The sequence below is a fragment of the Hyla sarda genome, chromosome 9 (assembly GCF_029499605.1).
Source record: "Hyla sarda isolate aHylSar1 chromosome 9, aHylSar1.hap1, whole genome shotgun sequence".
NCBI lineage: Eukaryota > Metazoa > Chordata > Amphibia > Anura > Hylidae > Hyla > Hyla sarda.
The window spans coordinates 11284231-11305615 of NC_079197.1; the positions used below are offsets into that span (position 1 = coordinate 11284231).

The 21385-nt window shown below is 48.0% G+C and overlaps 1 protein-coding gene across 1 annotated transcript in view; it reads right to left on the reverse strand.

Moving 5' to 3' along the window:
• Window positions 1-3787: 3787 nt before the first annotated feature.
• Window positions 3788-21385, reverse strand: part of LOC130291820 (discoidin domain-containing receptor 2-like) — a 118697-nt gene continuing 101099 nt past the window's right edge. Inside the window, exons 14-18 of the mRNA XM_056541129.1 lie at window positions 11055-11176; window positions 9573-9770; window positions 8021-8255; window positions 7693-7842; window positions 3788-5544 (exon numbers count right to left, since the gene is read on the reverse strand). Coding sequence (XP_056397104.1) covers window positions 5404-5544; window positions 7693-7842; window positions 8021-8255; window positions 9573-9770; window positions 11055-11176 — 846 coding nt within the window. The 3' untranslated portion in view covers window positions 3788-5403. The remainder of the gene's footprint in view (window positions 5545-7692; window positions 7843-8020; window positions 8256-9572; window positions 9771-11054; window positions 11177-21385) is intronic.

Consider the following 21385-nt stretch of genomic DNA (forward strand, 5'->3'; position numbering starts at 1 on the left):
ACGTCACCCAGCTCGTGACGTCACGGCCATGCCCCCCCAATGCAAGTCTATGGAAGGGGGCGTGACGCCGTCACGCCCCCTTCCATAGACTTGCATTGAGGGGGCATGGCCGTGACGTCACGAGCGGGGCATAACTGTGATGTCACAAGCCTCCGCCCCACATCGCCAGTCATCCGGCACAGAGCGAAGTTCGCTCTGTGCACCGGATGTCTGGGGTGCCGCAGCCTAGATTCCGAGGGTCCCCTGCGGCAGGACTCCCGCGATCAGACATCTTATCCCCTATCCTTTGAATAGGGGATTAGATGTCTAGGGGTGGAGTACCCCTTTAAGGACGTAGATCGGGTACATAAAATAAGAGAGACCACGCACCATCGTCCACAGATCAGGCTCATTTATTCGGCAATACAGATTTCATTGCACTTCAGTCCAGTCTGGCTACAGGTAACATATAGATTCAATGTCTACAGAAGTGACAGTAGTACAGTATTAACAAATGACACATAGACCCCCTCCCATCCCACACCCCATGTTCTAGGTCATTTTAACATTTTACCATTACAATGACCCTCGCTATAACATTCATGTGTAAGACAATAACAAAATCCAGTGTGGGAGAAAAACAATAGGCATACAATACACAAAAATGTGAGAAGACACGAGAGGCGAAACCAGAGAGCAAGAGAGCGTCTGCTTCCCTCGGCCGGGGGGAAGGGAGGTCAGGAGACTTCGGTTACGCACCAACTACAGGATCATACGGGGCGGGTGACGTCACTAGCAGGCACTTCATGCCACGTGTCCAAAATGGCTACCACAGAAGCTCCTCCCACTCTCACTTCATAACTATATACACTTTTAATTATATCTTAAAGGAATTGGAAATCCAGAAAGGATCAGGGCACCTGAATGAGTCGGTATGTTGGTGCCCACTAAATACCCCCAAAAAGTGCCAATCTAGGAGAGAAAAGTAGTAAGGCTACATGCTTCCAACCCTGTAGAAACATGGCTTCACGAGTCATGTGACCTTTAGCGAATAGGACACAGGGGGGGGGGGGGGCTTATGAGTTCATTTTTGAACACTGCCGCTTCAGTGGGCCCTTATACAAAGGTATATGTCCTACAGGGTCAATGGGCATAAGGGAATTGTTAGACAGGTCCCAAATTTCCCAAATTCAAACCTTACCCTCTAAACACTCATAGATCAAATGTGGTTTCGCGCTGCGGGGGTCGGCCACGCCCCTCGTGACATCATGGCTATGCCCCCTCAATGCAAGTCTATGGGAGGGGGCGGCGTGACGGCCGTCAGGCCCCTCCCATATACTTGCATTGAGGGGCGTGGTCATGATGTAACGAGGGGCGTGGCTGACCCTCGCATCGCGAAAACCGCGTTCAAAACATTTACTTCAGGAGTACCCCTTTAAGTTTGCTGTGATCCAACAACACTAAATGTCCACACTAGCAATGCAGACATGGCCAAGCTTGGGGGCTCTTCAAGAAGGTTTATTGCCACCATCCTGTAGGACCCCCTGTAGCCAATATCCTTGGTCCCACCAATATGGTTGCAAAGTAAAGTCCCAGTCCAATGTTATTTTAGGTTGGTGTCTTGTTAGTGGAACTACAGACCAAGCTATAGGGGGTGTAGGTGTAGCGGCCACATCTGGGGCCTAAGAGGCCCATAATTCCTCTCTGCCATGTAAAAAAAACACACAGTAGGTAGGGGCCCTATTACAAATTTGGCATTGAGACCCAGAAGTTTCAAGTTACACCTCGAAGTGATACTTGGCTCTTAAAGGGGTACTCTGCCCCTAGACATCTTATCTCCTATCCAAAGAATAGGGGATACGATGTCTGATCGTGAAGTTCCCACCGTTGGGGGGCCCCCGCAATCTCCCTGCTGTACCCGGCGTTCGTTTAGAGCATCGGGTGCAGCTCCAGAGGCTCATGACGTCACGGCTGTGCCCCCTCAATGCAAGTCTGGGAGGGGGCATGATGGACATCATGTCCCCACCCATAGACTCTCATTGAGGGGGCGTGGCCGTGACATTACAAGCGGGGCGTGATCGTGACGTCGCGAGCCTCCGGCCAGCATTGCCAGTCATCCAGCACGGAGCAAAGTTTGCTCTGTGCACCGGATGTCTGAGGTACTGCAGCCGAGATCGCAAGGGTCCCCAGCAGCGGGACCCCCACGATCAGACATCTTATCCCCTATCCTTTGAATAGGGTATAAGATGTCTAGGGGCGGAGTACCCCCTTAACCCCTTCCCCAGGACCTGATCCTACCCCATTCGTTCCGTAGTGCCTAGTGGTATAGTCCTCTATCAGTCCCTTCTAGCCTTGATGGAGTACATGGATCTGTCTATGTTTGTGAGGGGGTGCGTAATGTGTATTAGTGAACCTGACCATGAACTGGGCCAAAACAATGTAACCAAACAGGTTCATGAACTCATTACTCCTGATCATAAAAGGCGGTAACACAATTTTGGGATAATGTCCAAGCCTCCAAAGTTCTTGAGATGGATGTAAACACATACGTCCATACGTCAGATTCATATTGCCATGTGCTAGTACACAGATTAATGGAGATCATTGCTAGCACTACCACGGCCATGATCCGTGATCCAAAAAAATGCAGAAATCGAACCGCCTCGGCTTTTGTAAGATTAGAATGGGATTGGCAGTCAAGACTTCTTGTTTGCACATGAATGCAATAGTACAGTGAGGTGAAGAAGCCAACATGAAGGATTATGGGTAACTGGTTTGCAGAGCTCATCCAGACCACACACGGGATTACTGTACCAGACAAACCCAGATTATGATAGGGAGACATTTCCCCACTTGTGTACATGACCAACGTGGTGATGACCTAACCTGATCTTTGAAGGCCCCTATGAGAAAGCTATAATGTGGAAGCCAATGGTCTCTTGAGCCGAAATCTCTCCAATTTAGCTCAATGTGACCATAGTCTTTAGGGAGTATCCTTTTGATATCACAGTAGCCATCACAGGCATAACCATGGAAGGGTTGGAAGATGGTCAACATATTTGGGTTACATATTCTACTACACAAATAGATCATAGTGAGGTCTGGAGTGGTAAGCCAACTGGTTTATAGGTTGGAAGGCTGTATGGTTTTGTAATATGGACGTCTACACCTAGACCTGATCAAAGAGTAGACCAGTGATTCCCAACCGGGGTTCCGTTGAGAACTGCCGGGGTTTCGCAGGCTTCAGCAGGCAATTTTTTTTAAATTTAAATCTCCCGTCCCGGGCTGCACGCCTGTGAATCACGGAGGCGCAGAGAAGGGAAGCCTGCATGCGCATTGCATGTATGTGCGCACTGTGCACACAGCGTCCCCCTGCAGCGCCGTGAGTGAGTCACAGGGGTGCCGGCCGGGAAGGGGATAAATGCAATGGGGTTGATGCGCCGGATTCTTGTTAAAAATAAACATAGGGGCAAAGATCACATAAGAATTGTAATACCACCATAAAACACAGGGACAGACACTATATTATGAACTACACTAACTTTACAGCCCCTGTAGCATAGTCAAAAAATAATAATTTTTTTAAATACCCCTTAAGTCAGTCCCTTTGTGGTGGCCAAGTATGGGAGATGTTACCCCGTACCCTTGCCGTCCTGTCAGGCAGCCTCCTTCAGTGTCCCCTGGCCCCTTGCACCTGTTTCCCCCCTGTACATATGTTCTGCAGTGTATTGTATTGTAAAATGTGTTGTATCTTTAAGAGTTATGTCATGTGATTGTTACCCAGGAGGTATCAATGACCAGGTGACCTATGGGCTCCCTGCATGTCTCCCCCATATAAGCCCTGGATGGAGCTTCTCTCTCTTTGGAGATAAGTCTTTGCTGAGGTCAGTCGTGCCTAGTGTGTGTGTCCAGAGTGTTGGAGACCTCAAAGTCCAGTCCTGCAGCCACCATCAAGTCAAGTAAGATAAAGTCACAGCTTTATGAGTCAAGTCAAGTCAGTCCTTGTCATCTGTCAAGTCAGTGTGGTCTGCATTCAATTGTCCAGTCCTACTACAAGTCCCAGCAAACCCTTAAGGTCTCTGAAGTCACTGGTCACCTCCATGGGCCCTGGCTGAACTGTATAGACTTTACCATCTGTCTACACTCAGTAAAGCTACCGCTGTCCGTAACTTGGCGTCAGAGTCTTTATTGCCCCTGTGCCTAGTCCAGGATCCAGCGGTATACCTTCGGGTGGTATCGAGGATTAACCATGCCCTGGCGTCACGAATACAAGGGGTTAATGCCATCTGCCCCTAGGGTAAGAACATCTGCCCTCATCACACCCTGTTACCACACCTTCTTACTATAGTCCTCAATAGTCTTCCAGTGCCCCTTAAGACAATTAACGAGGCCAAACTGAGTTGAGGACCCCCTCCCTGTTGGCGGCTTCTATGGAACATTTCTCATTGAGTGAAATTATCAACTAGATAAGGATAACCATGGCAACTCTATCCACATAAACGGGCACTGTCTTTCCCTTGAGAAGATTGCAAACACCATCTCCACGTGACCCCTAGACGACCCTCTATGGCCAGTGATCCACTGATACAAGAAGATGTTCTTACTATACATCCATATGTTCAAGAAAGGCTTACGGATGAGATAAAACATGGTGGTAGACCAAACAAGGACAAGTCTAGGGAATGGTGGGATGAGCCGTAAACTGAACATCCACATGGAAGACGTTCATTGAAGTCCTGTCATGTGACTATATATATAAATTCATCTTTTCATATTTACAATCATTTTTTTTTTTTAAATCCATAAAAAAGTGGCGATATGGTGTCTGGAGTAGGCAGACCGCTCCCGCGCACCATATATCTTATGGGTGGTGGCATCTAAGGTGGGTTCCAGAACTTGACGGCCTTGGTTGGTCCCATCACATATAATCGACTCCTTTAGATTATTCTATGTACAAACTACTTCCGCCTCCAGACAGCAGGGCTTATGTATCTGTGTCATGGCAATATAATCACTAGACAGACACACAAACCCCACACACACATATATATATAGATATATACACACAGAATGTAGTGGTACTTCTCAGTGGGGAATTGCCCTACTTCTCACATCTTATTTCCAGTCCTTGATCCCAGCTGGATTCTCCCCTTTTGGGGAAGTGCAATGTTGCATCTTCAGCCCCCTCTGGGGTCAATTTTCTTGACATCTCAAGGGGCTTGGAACTCTGTAAGAGACTGAGGTTTCCGGTGGGGTCCCAGGAAGTCTACCAGCACCGCAGGAGAACATTGTCTCTTGGTCCTTCTACAATCTACATCTAGATAACTAAAGGCCACGTCCAGTATAGCTCCAGATGAGTCGGCTACGACAAGAGCTCGCCTCTTCGGAAGTTAAGTGATTCTCGGAGTGTTCCTTGTACACGGATTACACAATGGCGTCCAGTTGTTCTATCAGGAATTGGTGGATGGCCTCAAACGTAGGGCGGTCTTTGATGTCTCTGCCCCAGCATTTCATCATCAGGTCAAAGATGGGGCTTGGGCAGAGGGGCGTCTGAGAGAGATAGATCTAAGGAACCAGAGACACCAAATATATACTGTATATATGTACAGCTGGTATAAGTTATATATCTCCTGTATATAGTGATATGGACCATGCTGGTATAACCTGGTATATACTGTATATAATTATATATGTACAGCTGTATAAGTTATATATCTCCTGTATATAGTGATATGGACCATGCTGGTATAACCTGGTATATACTGTATATAATTATATATGTACAGCTGGTATAAGTTATATATCTCCTGTATATAGTGATATGGACCATGCTGGTATAACCTGGGTATTTACTGTATATAATTATATATGCACAGCTGGTATAAGTTATATATCTCCTGTATATAGTGATATGGACCATGTTGGTATAACCTGGGTATATACTGTATATAATATATGTGTACAGCTGGTATAAGTTATATATCTCCTGTATATAATGATATGGACCATGCTGGTATAACCTGGTATATACTGTATATAATATATATGTACAGCTGGTATAAGTTATATATCTCCTGTATATAGTGATATGGACCATGCTGGTATAACCTGGGTATATACTGTATATAATATATATGTACAGCTAGTATAAGTTATATATCTCCTGTATATAGTGATATGGACCATGCTGGTATAACCTGGTATATACTGTATATAATATATATGTACAGCTGGTATAAGTTATATATCTCCTGTATATAGTGATAGGGACCATGCTGGTATAACCTGGGTATATACTGTATATAGTGATATGGACCATGCTGGTATAACCTGGGTATATACTGTATATAATCTATATGTACAGCTGGTATAAGTTATATATCTCCTGTATATAGTGATATGGGCCATGCTGGTATAACCTGGGTATATACTGTATATAATTATATATGCACAGCTGGTATAAGTTATATATCTCCTGTATATAGTGATATGGACCATGCTGGTATAACCTGGGTATATACTGTATATAATATATATGTACAGCTGGTATAAGTTATATATCTCCTGTATATAGTGATATGGACCATGCTGGTATAACCTGGTATATACTGTATATAATATATATGTACAGCTGGTATAAGTTATATATCTCCTGTATATAGTGATAGGGACCATGCTGGTATAACCTGGGTATATACTGTATATAGTGATATGGACCATGCTGGTATAACCTGGGTATATACTGTATATAATTATATATGCACAGCTGGTATAAGTTATATATCTCCTGTATATAGTGATATGGACCATGCTGGTATAACCTGGGTATATACTGTATATAATATATATGTACAGCTGGTATAAGTTATATATCTCCTGTATATATAGTGATATGGACCATGCTGGTATAACCTGGGTATATACTGTATATAATTATATATTTACAGCTGGTATAAGTTATATATCTCCTGTATATAGTGATATGGACCATGCTGGTATAACCTGGATATATACTGTATATAATATATATGTACAGCTGGTATAAGTTATATATCTCCTGTATATAGTGATATGGACCATGCTGGTATATACTGTATATACTGTATATAATTATATATGTACAGCTGGTATAAGTTATATATCTTCTGTATATAGTGATATGGACCATGCTGGTATAACCTGGGTATATACTGTATATAATTATATATATACAGCTGGTATAAGTTATATATCTCCTTTATATAGTGATATGGACCATGCTGGTATAACCTGGTATATACTGTATATAATATATATGCACAGCTGGTATAAGTTATATATCTCCTGTATATAGTGATATGGACCATGCTGGTATAACCTGGTATACACTGTATATAATTATATATGTACAGCTGGTATAAGTTATATATCTCCTGAATATAGTGATATGGACCATGCTGGTATAACCTGGGTATATACTGTATATAATTATACATGCACAGCTGGTATAAGTTATATATCTCCTGTATATAGTGATATGGACCATGCTGGTATAACCTGGTATATACTGTATATAATTATATATGTACAGCTGGTATAAGTTATATATCTCCTGTCTATAGTGATATGGCCCATGCTGGAATAACCTAGGTATATACTGTATATAATTATACATGCACAGCTGGTATAAGTTATATATCTCCTGTATATAGTGATATAGGATGTATAAATTACCTGTCTTCCTTGGTCCCTGAAGAACTCTCCAGTATTTTCGATCACCTGCTCATCTGATAGGACGCTGTACGGCTGCTCCTTACACAGGGTGAACATCTCCCATAAGGTGACCCCAAACGCCCAGACGTCACTGGATGTGGTAAACTTACCCTAAAAAAACAACACACATCTGGATAGAGCACACGGCAAAACTACAACTCCCAGCATGCCCGGACAGCCGTTGGCTGTCCGGGCATGCTGGGAGTTGTAGTTTTGCAACACCTGGAGGTCCACAGTTTGGAGACCTGTAATGTTGTCATCCTACACGCCTCATGTGTCCATTACTTACTAGTAGGATACTCTCCCAAGCCATCCACCGGATCGGCAGCACCGCGCGTCCTTGGATACGGTAATAATCTCCGCTGTATAAATTCCGGCTCATTCCGAAATCGGCTATCTTGATGGTGTGGTTGTTCCCCACCAGGCAGTTTCTTGTGGCCAAGTCTCTGTGTACAAAGTTCAGTGAGGCCAAGTACTTCATGCCGGCGGCGATCTGCGTGCTCATGTATAGGAGGTTGTGGAGGCTGCCGGAAGAAAGCACAAGGGGGGGGTACTTACTTTTCACCTGATCTTTAGACTCTTGAGGTGGTAGAAATCCATTGTGAGACCTTATAGGGGTACTCCGCTGCTCAGCGTTTGGAACAAACTGATCCGAACGCTGTAGCCGGGAGCTCGTTATGTCATAGCCCCCTCCCATAGACTGTCACGCCCCCTCCCATAGACTTGCATTGAGGGGGCGGGGTGTGAAGTCATGAGGGGCGGGGCTATTACGTCATGAGCTCCCGGCTACAGTGTTCGGAACAGTTTGTTCCAAACGCTGAGCAAAGGAGTACCCCTTTATGGCTGCAACCACTAAGGCCATGGCCCATTTCAGTCAATAGCTACAGCAACAGCAAGTGGGTGGCGCGCAATGTGGCATGATGTGATGGTCATAGGAGGAGGGTATGGTGGCAGCCACTACTGGGGGCCATGGAGAACCCCCCCCTTTCTCTTTCAGAGGTCTATGTTACAAAAGGTGGTAAGGTATAGCTGTCAACTGTGCCGTGTTGCAGTTACTGTCCCGGAAAGTCTGCCCAATGACCCACCTGCCTCTGCCAATGTCACCATGAAGGCAATTATGCATGGCATGAACCAGCGGGGGCCCCATATACGTCCCTTATTTTATGTATGCCCCGCTCACTAACTGTACAGAAGGAATATTGTTGGGGCGATAGACGTCCATTGTGATACCCCAAGTCAGCAACCACTGAGCCACTAAGGCTTCGGCCCATCTCAGTCCATAGTTACAGCAACTGCAAGCGGGTGGTGCGCAATGTGGCATGAAGTGGTGGTCATAGGAGGAGGGTATGGTGGCAGCCAATGCTGGAGGCCATGGAGAGCCCTGTTTTCTCTTTGGGTGGTAAGTCATAACTACCAATGGGGCCCTTGCTGCTGGCATGTGTGGTGTGCCACGGGGGTGCGATTTGAGGTGTATGGGGCAGATGTTGTAGCTCAGGGGCAGATGGTGTTAACCCCTAAATGTTCGTGACGCCAGGGCATGGTTTTACCGAGAACCATCCGAAAGGTAGCACCGCTAGTCCTAGTTAGGCAGGGCAAATAAGAGTCCAAGGCCAAGGTCACTGGGGGGGCATGGAGAAACCCCCTTTCTCTTACGGGGGTCTATGCTAGAAAAGGTGGTAAGGCACCTATCAACTGTCCCGAATTGCAGTCACTGCCCCACTGTACCGGGAGGTCTCCCCAATGACCAGCCTACCACTGCTATTGTCAAGGCAACTGCTTTGCATGAACCAGCAGGGGCCCCATTAAGGTCCCTTATTTTATATATATCCCCGATCACTAACCTTACAGAAGGAATATTGTTGGCAGTGGTGAACTGGCTGCGGATCTCCCTCTGGGACAGGAACTGGTTGAGGTCTCCATTTTCCATATATTCAGTTATCATACAGAGGGGGTCATCCTGGATACAGACACCCAACAGGCGGATGATATTGGGGTGCTTGAGCCTGGAGATGATCTTTATCTCTTTCAGAAAGTCATTTCTATAGATGAAAAATGTTTTTATTATTAATTCTTCTTATTATTATTATTAATAATGTTATTATTCTTATTGTTATTATTATTGTTATTATTATATTCTTATTATTAATAATAATTATTGCATTACTATTAATTCTTTTTTATTAGTAATAATTATTTTTATTATTATTAATAATTATTATTATTATTTCTTTTATTATATTATTAATTATTTTATTATTATATTATTATTATGATAAATTATTTTATTATTATTTTTATTATTTTTATTTTATTATAATTATTTTTTATTATTACTATTATTATTATTTTTATTATTATTTTTAGTATTATATTTAGTATTATTATTATTATAATTTTTATTATAATTAATTATTATTATTTCAGTTTTATGGATTCAGCTGCAGTGTAAACAATGGAGTTTTTTTTATTGTTTTTTTTTTTTATATAATTTGGTTGCCATGGATGCATTCAGGGTCATGTCAATATGTATCCAAAATAATGCAATTAATTAATTAAGCAAAATTAATGCAAAATAAAAGTTCAGAAAACAAAACAAAAAAATCAAGTTTTGCCCATAACAACCAATCACAGCTCAGCTTCAGATCTTATCAAGCTCTGGTGACATGGAAGCTGAGATGTGATTGGTTGTTATGGGCAAAACCAGACAAATTTTTGTTTCAGCAAAGGTTTTATTTAACACCCCCCAATTTTATTACAGTTGTGTCAGTTTACAATACATATGCACAGATGTAGCCTTGGCCAACTAAAACCAAAATCCTCCATTCTTTACACTGCAGGATGGATCCTGAAGACTAGTGAACAGTTACAGAGCGACAGGTTATGTAGAGTTGTGATCTCTAAACTGCGGACCTCCAGATGTTGCAAAACTACAACTCCCAACATGCCAAGACAGCCAACGCCAAAACTACAACTCCCAGCATGCCCAGACAGCCAACGCCAAAACTACAACTCCCAGCATGCCCAGACAGCCAACGCCAAAACTTGCTGGGAGTTGTAGTTTTGCAACATCTGGAGGTCCACAGTTTAGAGACCACTGATGTAGAGGTTTACAGGAATAGTAAAACAGAGCAAATGTCTACCAAAAACAGTGCCCCCCTTGTCTTCAGGTTGTGTGTGGTATTACATTTTGGCTCCCTAACCTTCAATAGAACTGAGTTGCAATACCACACACAACCTGAGGACAGGGGTGGTGCTCTTTTTGGAAGACATTTGCTGTTTTTCTGTTCCTGGACCCCGCTCGGAGGGCTCCTTTAATGATGTACCTGGCGGTTTTGGTGACGTTGGCTCTCAGCATCTTCGCCGCCACCAGTACGGGTTGGTTGCCGCAGTCACTTGAGGATATCTCCAGGAAGTCTTGTAGCCCTTCCACCTCACACAGGTGAACCTGCAAGACAGAGAAGTCACATAAACTATACCGTAATGAAGACGTATCACATTGTATGACAGGGGCTTGTGCCGCCATGTTGTGTCCCAAGCGTTCACGTGTCCCCCCCTGCAGGATATCGCACACGATCAGATGTAGATTATTAACCTCGTGTGTCATCTTATCATTTCTCACCATCACACGTCCTGCCGGGGATCTGAGGGCGGCGAGCGATGTGATGTGTGGTGATAATCGTCATGGCGACCAAGCAGATGACACAACGACCGGACAACGAATTATGGCGCCATGGTATATAGATATATAGATTTATAGATAAGATAAATGGTGTGCCCCCCTTACTGGGAGAGACCCTGCTGACACTGTGTATAGGGGGCACTCTGCTGACACTGTGTATAGGGGGACACTCTGCTGACACTGTGTATAGGGGGACACTCTGCTGACACTGTGTATAGGGGGCACTCTGCTGACACTGTATAGGGGGCACTCTGCTGACACTGTGTATAGGGGGACACTCTGCTGACACTGTGTATAGGGGGACACTCTGCTGACACTGTGTATAGGGGACACTCTGCTGACACTGTGTATAGGGGGACACTCTGCTGACACTGTGTATAGGGGGACACTCTGCTGGCACTGTGTATAGGGGGACACTCTGCTGGCACTGTGTATAGGGGGACACTCTGCTGGCACTGTGTATAGGGGGACACTCTGCTGGCACTGTGTATAGGGGGACACTCTGCTGACACTGTGTATAGGGGGACACTCTGCTGACACTGTGTATAGGGGACACTCTGCTGACACTGTGTATAGGGGACACTCTGCTGACACTGTGTATGGGGGACACTCTGCTGACACTGTGTATAGGGGACACTCTGCTGACACTGTGTATAGGGGACACTCTGCTGACACTGTGTATAGGGGGACACTCTGCTGACACTGTGTATAGGGGGCACTCTGCTGACACTGTATAGGGGGCACTCTGCTGACATTGTGTATAGGGGACACTCTGCTGACACTGTGTATAGGGGGACACTCTGCTGACACTGTGTATAGGGGACACTCTGCTGACACTGTGTATAGGGGGACACTCTGCTGACACTGTGTATAGGGGACACTCTGCTGACACTGTGTATAGGGGGACACTCTGCTGACACTGTGTATAGGGGGACACTCTGCTGACACTGTGTATAGGGGGCACTCTGCTGACACTGTGTATAGGGGGACACTCTGCTGACACTGTGTATAGGGGGCACTCTGCTGACACTGTGTATAGGGGGACACTCTGCTGACACTGTGTATAGGGGGACACTCTGCTGACACTGTGTATAGGGGGCACTCTGCTGACACTGTGTATAGGGGGCACTCTGCTGACACTGTGTATAGGGGGCACTCTGCTGACACTGTGTATAGGGGGCACTCTGCTGACACTGTGTATAGGGGGACACTCTGCTGACACTGTGTATAGGGGGACACTCTGCTGACACTGTGTATAGGGGGACACTCTGCTGACACTGTGTATAGGGGGACACTCTGCTGACACTGTGTATAGGGGTCACTCTGCTGACACTGTGTATAGGGGGACACTCTGCTGACACTGTATAGGGGGACACTCTGCTGGCACTGTGTATAGGGGACACTCTGCTGACACTGTGTATAGGGGGACACTCTGCTGACACTGTGTATAGGGGACACTCTGCTGACACTGTGTATAGGGGGACACTCTGCTGACACTGTGTATAGGGGGACACTCTGCTGACACTGTGTATAGGGGGACACTCTGCTGACACTGTGTATAGGGGGACACTCTGCTGACACTGTGTATAGGGGGACACTCTGCTGACACTGTGTATAGGGGACACTCTGCTGACACTGTGTATAGGGGACACTCTGCTGACACTGTGTATAGGGGGACACTCTGCTGACACTGTGTATAGGGGGACACTCTGCTGACACTGTGTATAGGGGGACACTCTGCTGACACTGTGTATAGGGGGACACTCTGCTGACACTGTGTATAGGGGGACACTCTGCTGACACTGTGTATAGGGGGACACTCTGCTGATACTGTGTATAGGGGACACTCTGCTGACACTGTGTATAGGGGACACTCTGCTGACACTGTATAGGGGGCACTCTGCTGACACTGTGTATAGGGGGACACTCTGCTGACACTGTGTATAGGGGGACACTCTGCTAACACTGTGTATAGGGGGACACTCTGCTGACACTGTGTATAGGGGACACTCTGCTGACACTGTGTATAGGGGACACTCTGCTGACATTGTGTATAGGGGACACTCTGCTGACACTGTGTATAGGGGGCACTCTGCTGACACTGTGTATAGGGGGACACTCTGCTGACACTGTGTATAGGGGGACACTCTGCTGACACTATGTATAGGGGACACTCTGCTGACACTATGTATAGGGGACACTCTGCTGACACTGTATAGGGGGCACTCTGCTGACGCGGTGTATAGGTGGACACTCTGCTGACACTGTGTATAGGTGGACACTCTGCTGACACTGTGTATAGGGGGACACTCTGCTGACACTGTGTATAGGGGGACACTCTGCTGACACTGTGTATAGGGGACACTCTGCTGACACTGTGTATAGGGGGACACTCTGCTGACACTGTGTATAGGGGGACACTCTGCTGGCACTGTGTATAGGGGGACACTCTGCTGGCACTGTGTATAGGGGGACACTCTGCTGGCACTGTGTATAGGGGGACACTCTGCTGGCACTGTGTATAGGGGGACACTCTGCTGACACTGTGTATAGGGGGACACTCTGCTGACACTGTGTATAGGGGGACACTCTGCTGACACTGTGTATAGGGGGACACTCTGCTGACACTGTGTATAGGGGGACACTCTGCTGACACTGTGTATAGGGGACACTCTGCTGACACTGTGTATAGGGGGACACTCTGCTGACACTGTGTATAGGGGGACACTCTGCTGACATTGTGTATAGGGGGACACTCTGCTGACACTGTGTATAGGGGACACTCTGCTGACACTGTGTATAGGGGACACTCTGCTGACACTGTGTATAGGGGGACACTCTGCTGACATTGTGTATAGGGGGACACTCTGCTGACACTGTGTATAGGGGGACACTCTGCTGACACTGTGTATAGGGGGACACTCTGCTGACACTGTGTATAGGGGGACACTCTGCTGACACTGTGTATTGGGGACACTCTGCTGACACTGTGTATATGGGGACACTCTGCTGACACTGTGTATAGGGGACACTCTGCTGACACTGTGTATAGGGGACACTCTGCTGACACTGTGTATAGGGGACACTCTGCTGACACTGTGTATAGGGGGACACTCTGCTGACACTGTGTATAGGGGGACACTCTGCTGACACTGTGTATAGGGGACACTCTGCTGACACTGTGTATAGGGGGCACTCTGCTGACACTGTGTATAGGGGGACACTCTGCTGACACTGTGTATAGGGGACACTCTGCTGACACTGTGTATTGGGGACACTCTGCTGACACTGTATAGGGGGACACTCTGCTGACACTGTGTATAGGGGACACTCTGCTGACACTGTGTATAGGGGGACACTCTGCTGACACTGTGTATAGGGGGACACTCTGCTGACACTGTGTATAGGGGGACACTCTGCTGACACTGTGTATAGGGGGACACTCTGCTGACACTGTGTATAGGGGGACACTCTGCTGACACTGTGTATAGGGGACACTCTGCTGACACTGTGTATAGGGGGACACTCTGCTGACACTGTGTATAGGGGACACTCTGCTGACACTGTGTATAGGGGACACTCTGCTGAAACTGTGTATAGGGGACACTCTGCTGACACTGTGTATAGGGGACACTCTTCTGACACTGTGTATAGGGGACACTCTGCTGACATTGTGTATAGGGGGACACTCTGCTGACACTGTGTATAGGGGGACACTCTGCTGACATTGTGTATAAGGGGACACTCTGCTGACATTGTGTATAGGGGGACACTCTGCTGACATTGTGTATAGGGGGACACTCTGCTGACACTGTGTATAGGGGGACACTCTGCTGACACTGTGTATAGGGGGACACTCTGCTGACATTGTGTATAGGGGGACACTCTGCTGACATTGTGTATAGGGGGACACTCTGCTGACACTGTGTATAGGGGACACTCTGCTGACATTGTGTATAGGGGGACACTCTGCTGACACTGTGTATAGGGGACACTCTGCTGACACTGTGTATAGGGGGACACTCTGCTGACACTGTGTATAGGGGGACACTCTGCTGACACTGTGTATGGGGGACACTCTGCTGACACTGTGTATAGGGGGACACTCTGCTGACACTGTGTATAGGGGGACACTCTGCTGACACTGTGTATGGGGGACACTCTGCTGACACTGTGTATAGGGGGACACTCTGCTGACACTGTGTATAGGGGGACACTCTGCTGACACTGTGTATAGGGGGACACTCTGCTGACACTGTGTATAGGGGACACTCTGCTGACACTGTGTATAGGGGGCACTCTGCTGACACTGTGTATAGGGGGCACTCTGCTGACATTGTGTATAGGGGACACTCTGCTGACACTGTGTATAGGGGACACTCTGCTGACACTGTGTATAGGGGGACACTCTGCTGACACTGTGTATAGGGGGCACTCTGCTGACATTGTGTATAGGGGACACTCTGCTGACACTGTGTATAGGGGACACTCTGCTGACACTGTGTATAGGGGACACTCTGCTGACACTGTGTATAGGGGACACTCTGCTGACATTGTGTATAGGGGGCACTCTGCTGACACTGTGTATAGGGGGCACTCTGCTGACACTGTGTATAGGGGGCACTCTGCTGACATTGTGTATAGGGGACACTCTGCTGACACTGTGTATAGGGGACACTCTGCTGACACTGTGTATAGGGGACACTCTGCTGACACTGTGTATAGGGGACACTCTGCTGACACTGTGTATAGGGGGACACTCTGCTGACACTGTGTATAGGGGACACTCTGCTGACACTGTGTATAGGGGACACTCTTCTGACACTATTCATAGGGGACACTCTGCTGACACTGTGTATAGGGGGACACTCTGCTGACACTGTGTATAGGGGACACTCTGCTGACACTGTGTATAGGGGGACACTCTGCTGACACTGTGTATAGGGGACACTCTGCTGACACTGTGTATAGGGGACACTCTGCTGACACTGTGTATAGGGGACACTCTGCTGACACTGTGTATAGGGGGACACTCTGCTGACACTGTGTATAGGGGACACTCTGCTGACACGGTGTATAGGGGGACACTCTGCTGACACTGTGTATAGGGGACACTCTTCTGACACTGTGTATAGGGGGACACTCTGCTGACACTGTGTATAGGGGACACTCTGCTGACACGGTGTATAGGGGGACACTCTGCTGACACTGTGTATAGGGGACACTCTGCTGACACTGTGTATAGGGGGACACTCTGCTGACACTGTGTATAGGGGGCACTCTGCTGACACTGTATAGGGGGCACTCTGCTGACATTGTGTATAGGGGACACTCTGCTGACACTGTGTATAGGGGGACACTCTGCTGACACTGTGTATAGGGGACACTCTGCTGACACTGTGTATAGGGGGACACTCTGCTGACACTGTGTATAGGGGACACTCTGCTGACACTGTGTATAGGGGGACACTCTGCTGACACTGTGTATAGGGGGACACTCTGCTGACACTGTGTATAGGGGGCACTCTGCTGACACTGTGTATAGGGGGACACTCTGCTGACACTGTGTATAGGGGGCACTCTGCTGACACTGTGTATAGGGGACACTCTGCTGACACTGTGTATAGGGGGACACTCTGCTGACACTGTGTATAGGGGACACTCTGCTGACACTGTGTATAGGGGGACACTCTGCTGACACTGTGTATAGGGGACACTCTGCTGACACTGTGTATAGGGGGCACTCTGCTGACACTGTGTATAGGGGGCACTCTGCTGACACTGTGTATAGGGGGCACTCTGCTGACACTGTGTATAGGGGGCACTCTGCTGACACTGTGTATAGGGGGACACTCTGCTGACACTGTGTATAGGGGGACACTCTGCTGACACTGTGTATAGGGGGACACTCTGCTGACACTGTGTATAGGGGGACACTCTGCTGACACTGTGTATAGGGGTCACTCTGCTGACACTGTGTATAGGGGGACACTCTGCTGACACTGTATAGGGGGACACTCTGCTGGCACTGTGTATAGGGGACACTCTGCTGACACTGTGTATAGGGGGACACTCTGCTGACACTGTGTATAGGGGACACTCTGCTGACACTGTGTATAGGGGGACACTCTGCTGACACTGTGTATAGGGGGACACTCTGCTGACACTGTGTATAGGGGGACACTCTGCTGACACTGTGTATAGGGGGACACTCTGCTGACACTGTGTATAGGGGACACTCTGCTGACACTGTGTATAGGGGACACTCTGCTGACACTGTGTATAGGGGGACACTCTGCTGACACTGTGTATAGGGGGACACTCTGCTGACACTGTGTATAGGGGGACACTCTGCTGACACTGTGTATAGGGGGACACTCTGCTGACACTGTGTATAGGGGGACACTCTGCTGACACTGTGTATAGGGGGACACTCTGCTGATACTGTGTATAGGGGACACTCTGCTGATACTGTGTATAGGGGACACTCTGCTGACACTGTGTATAGGGGACACTCTGCTGACACTGTATAGGGGGCACTCTGCTGACACTGTGTATAGGGGGACACTCTGCTGACACTGTGTATAGGGGGACACTCTGCTGACACTGTGTATAGGGGGACACTCTGCTGACACTGTGTATAGGGGACACTCTGCTGACACTGTGTATAGGGGACACTCTGCTGACATTGTGTATAGGGGACACTCTGCTGACACTGTGTATAGGGGGCACTCTGCTGACACTGTGTATAGGGGGACACTCTGCTGACACTATGTATAGGGGACACTCTGCTGACACTATGTATAGGGGACACTCTGCTGACACTGTATAGGGGGCACTCTGCTGACGCGGTGTATAGGTGGACACTCTGCTGACACTGTGTATAGGTGGACACTCTGCTGACACTGTGTATAGGGGGACACTCTGCTGACACTGTGTATAGGGGGACACTCTGCTGACACTGTGTATAGGGGACACTCTGCTGACACTGTGTATAGGGGGACACTCTGCTGACACTGTGTATAGGGGGACACTCTGCTGGCACTGTGTATAGGGGGACACTCTGCTGGCACTGTGTATAGGGGGACACTCTGCTGGCACTGTGTATAGGGGGACACTCTGCTGGCACTGTGTATAGGGGGACACTCTGCTGGCACTGTGTATAGGGGGACACTCTGCTGACACTGTGTATAGGGGGACACTCTGCTGACACTGTGTATATGGGGACACTCTGCTGACACTGTGTATAGGGGGACACTCTGCTGACACTGTGTATAGGGGACACTCTGCTGACACTGTGTATAGGGGGACACTCTGCTGACACTGTGTATAGGGGGACACTCTGCTGACACTGTGTATAGGGGGACACTCTGCTGACACTGTGTATAGGGGGACACTCTGCTGACACTGTGTATAGGGGGACACTCTGCTGACACTGTGTATAGGGGACACTCTGCTGACACTGTGTATAGGGGGACACTCTGCTGACACTGTGTATAGGGGGACACTCTGCTGACATTGTGTATAGGGGGACACTCTGCTGACACTGTGTATAGGGGACACTCTGCTGACACTGTGTATAGGGGACACTCTGCTGACACTGTGTATAGGGGGACACTCTGCTGACATTGTGTATAGGGGGACACTCTGCTGACACTGTGTATAGGGGGACACTCTGCTGACACTGTGTATAGGGGGACACTCTGCTGACACTGTGTATTGGGGACACTCTGCTGACACTGTGTATTGGGGACACTCTGCTGACACTGTGTATATGGGGACACTCTGCTGACACTGTGTATAGGGGACACTCTGCTGACACTGTGTATAGGGGACACTCTGCTGACACTGTGTATAGGGGGACACTCTGCTGACACTGTGTATAGGGGGACACTCTGCTGACACTGTGTATAGGGGGACACTCTGCTGACACTGTGTATAGGGGACACTCTGCTGACACTGTGTATTGGGGACACTCTGCTGACACTGTATAGGGGGACACTCTGCTGACACTGTGTATAGGGGACACTCTGCTGACACTGTGTATAGGGGGACACTCTGCTGACACTGTGTATAGGGGACACTCTGCTGACACTGTGTATAGGGGGACACTCTGCTGACACTGTGTATAGGGGACACTCTGCTGACACTGTGTATAGGGGGACACTCTGCTGACACTGTGTATAGGGGACACTCTGCTGACACTGTGTATAGGGGACACTCTGCTGACACTGTGTATAGGGGACACTCTGCTGACACTGTGTATAGGGGACACTCTTCTGACACTGTGTATAGGGGACACTCTGCTGACATTGTGTATAGGGGGACACTCTGCTGACACTGTGTATAGGGGGACACTCTGCTGACATTGTGTATAAGGGGACACTCTGCTGACATTGTGTATAGGGGGACACTCTGCTGACATTGTGTATAGGGGGACACTCTGCTGACACTGTGTATAGGGGGACACTCTGCTGACACTGTGTATAGGGGGACACTCTGCTGGCACTGTGTATAGGGGACACTCTGCTGACATTGTGTATAGGGGGACACTCTGCTGACATTGTGTATAGGGGGACACTCTGCTGACACTGTGTATAGGGGACACTCTGCTGACACTGTGTATAGGGGGACACTCTGCTGACATTGTGTATAGGGGGACACTCTGCTGACACTGTGTATAGGGGACACTCTGCTGACACTGTGTATAGGGGGACACTCTGCTGACACTGTGTATAGGGGGACACTCTGCTGACACTGTGTATGGGGGACACTCTGCTGACACTGTGTATAGGGGGACACTCTGCTGACACTGTGTATAGGGGGACACTCTGCTGACATTGTGTATGGGGGACACTCTGCTGACACTGTGTATAGGGGGACACTCTGCTGACACTGTGTATAGGGGGACACTCTGCTGACACTGTGTATAGGGGGACACTCTGCTGACACTGTGTATAGGGGACACTCTGCTGACACTGTGTATAGGGGGCACTCTGCTGACACTGTGTATAGGGGGCACTCTGCTGACATTGTGTATAGGGGACACTCTGCTGACACTGTGTATAGGGGACACTCTGCTGACACTGTGTATAGGGGGACACTCTGCTGACACTGTGTATAGGGGGCACTCTGCTGACATTGTGTATAGGGGACACTCTGCTGACACTGTGTATAGGGGACACTCTGCTGACACTGTGTATAGGGGACACTCTGCTGACACTGTGTATAGGGGACACTCTGCTGACATTGTGTATAGGGGGCACTCTGCTGACACTGTGTATAGGGGGCACTCTGCTGACACTGTGTATAGGGGGCACTCTGCTGACATTGTGTATAGGGGACACTCTGCTGACACTGTGTATAGGGGACACTCTGCTGACACTGTGTATAGGGGACACTCTGCTGACACTGTGTATAGGGGACACTCTGCTGACACTGTGTATAGGGGGACACTCTGCTGACACTGTGTATAGGGGACACTCTGCTGACACTGTGTATAGGGGACACTCTTCTAACACTATTCATAGGGGACACTCTGCTGACACTGTGTATAGGGGGACACTCTGCTGACACTGTGTATAGGGGACACTCTGCTGACACTGTGTATAGGGGGACACTCTGCTGACACTGTGTATAGGGGACACTCTGCTGACACTGTGTATAGGGGACACTCTGCTGACACTGTGTATAGGGGACACTCTGCTGACACTGTGTATAGGGGGACACTCTGCTGACACTGTGTATAGGGGACACTCTGCTGACACGGTGTATAGGGGGACACTCTGCTGACACTGTGTATAGGGGACACTCTTCTGACACTATTCATGGGGGACACTCTCCTAACACTGTTTATGGGGGGCACTCCGCTGGCACTATGCTGGGAGTTGTAGTTTTGCAACAGCTGTAGGTCTTCTGGTTGGGAAACACTGGTATAGTATATGGTGCAACATTCCGGGAGTTGGAGGATTGGTT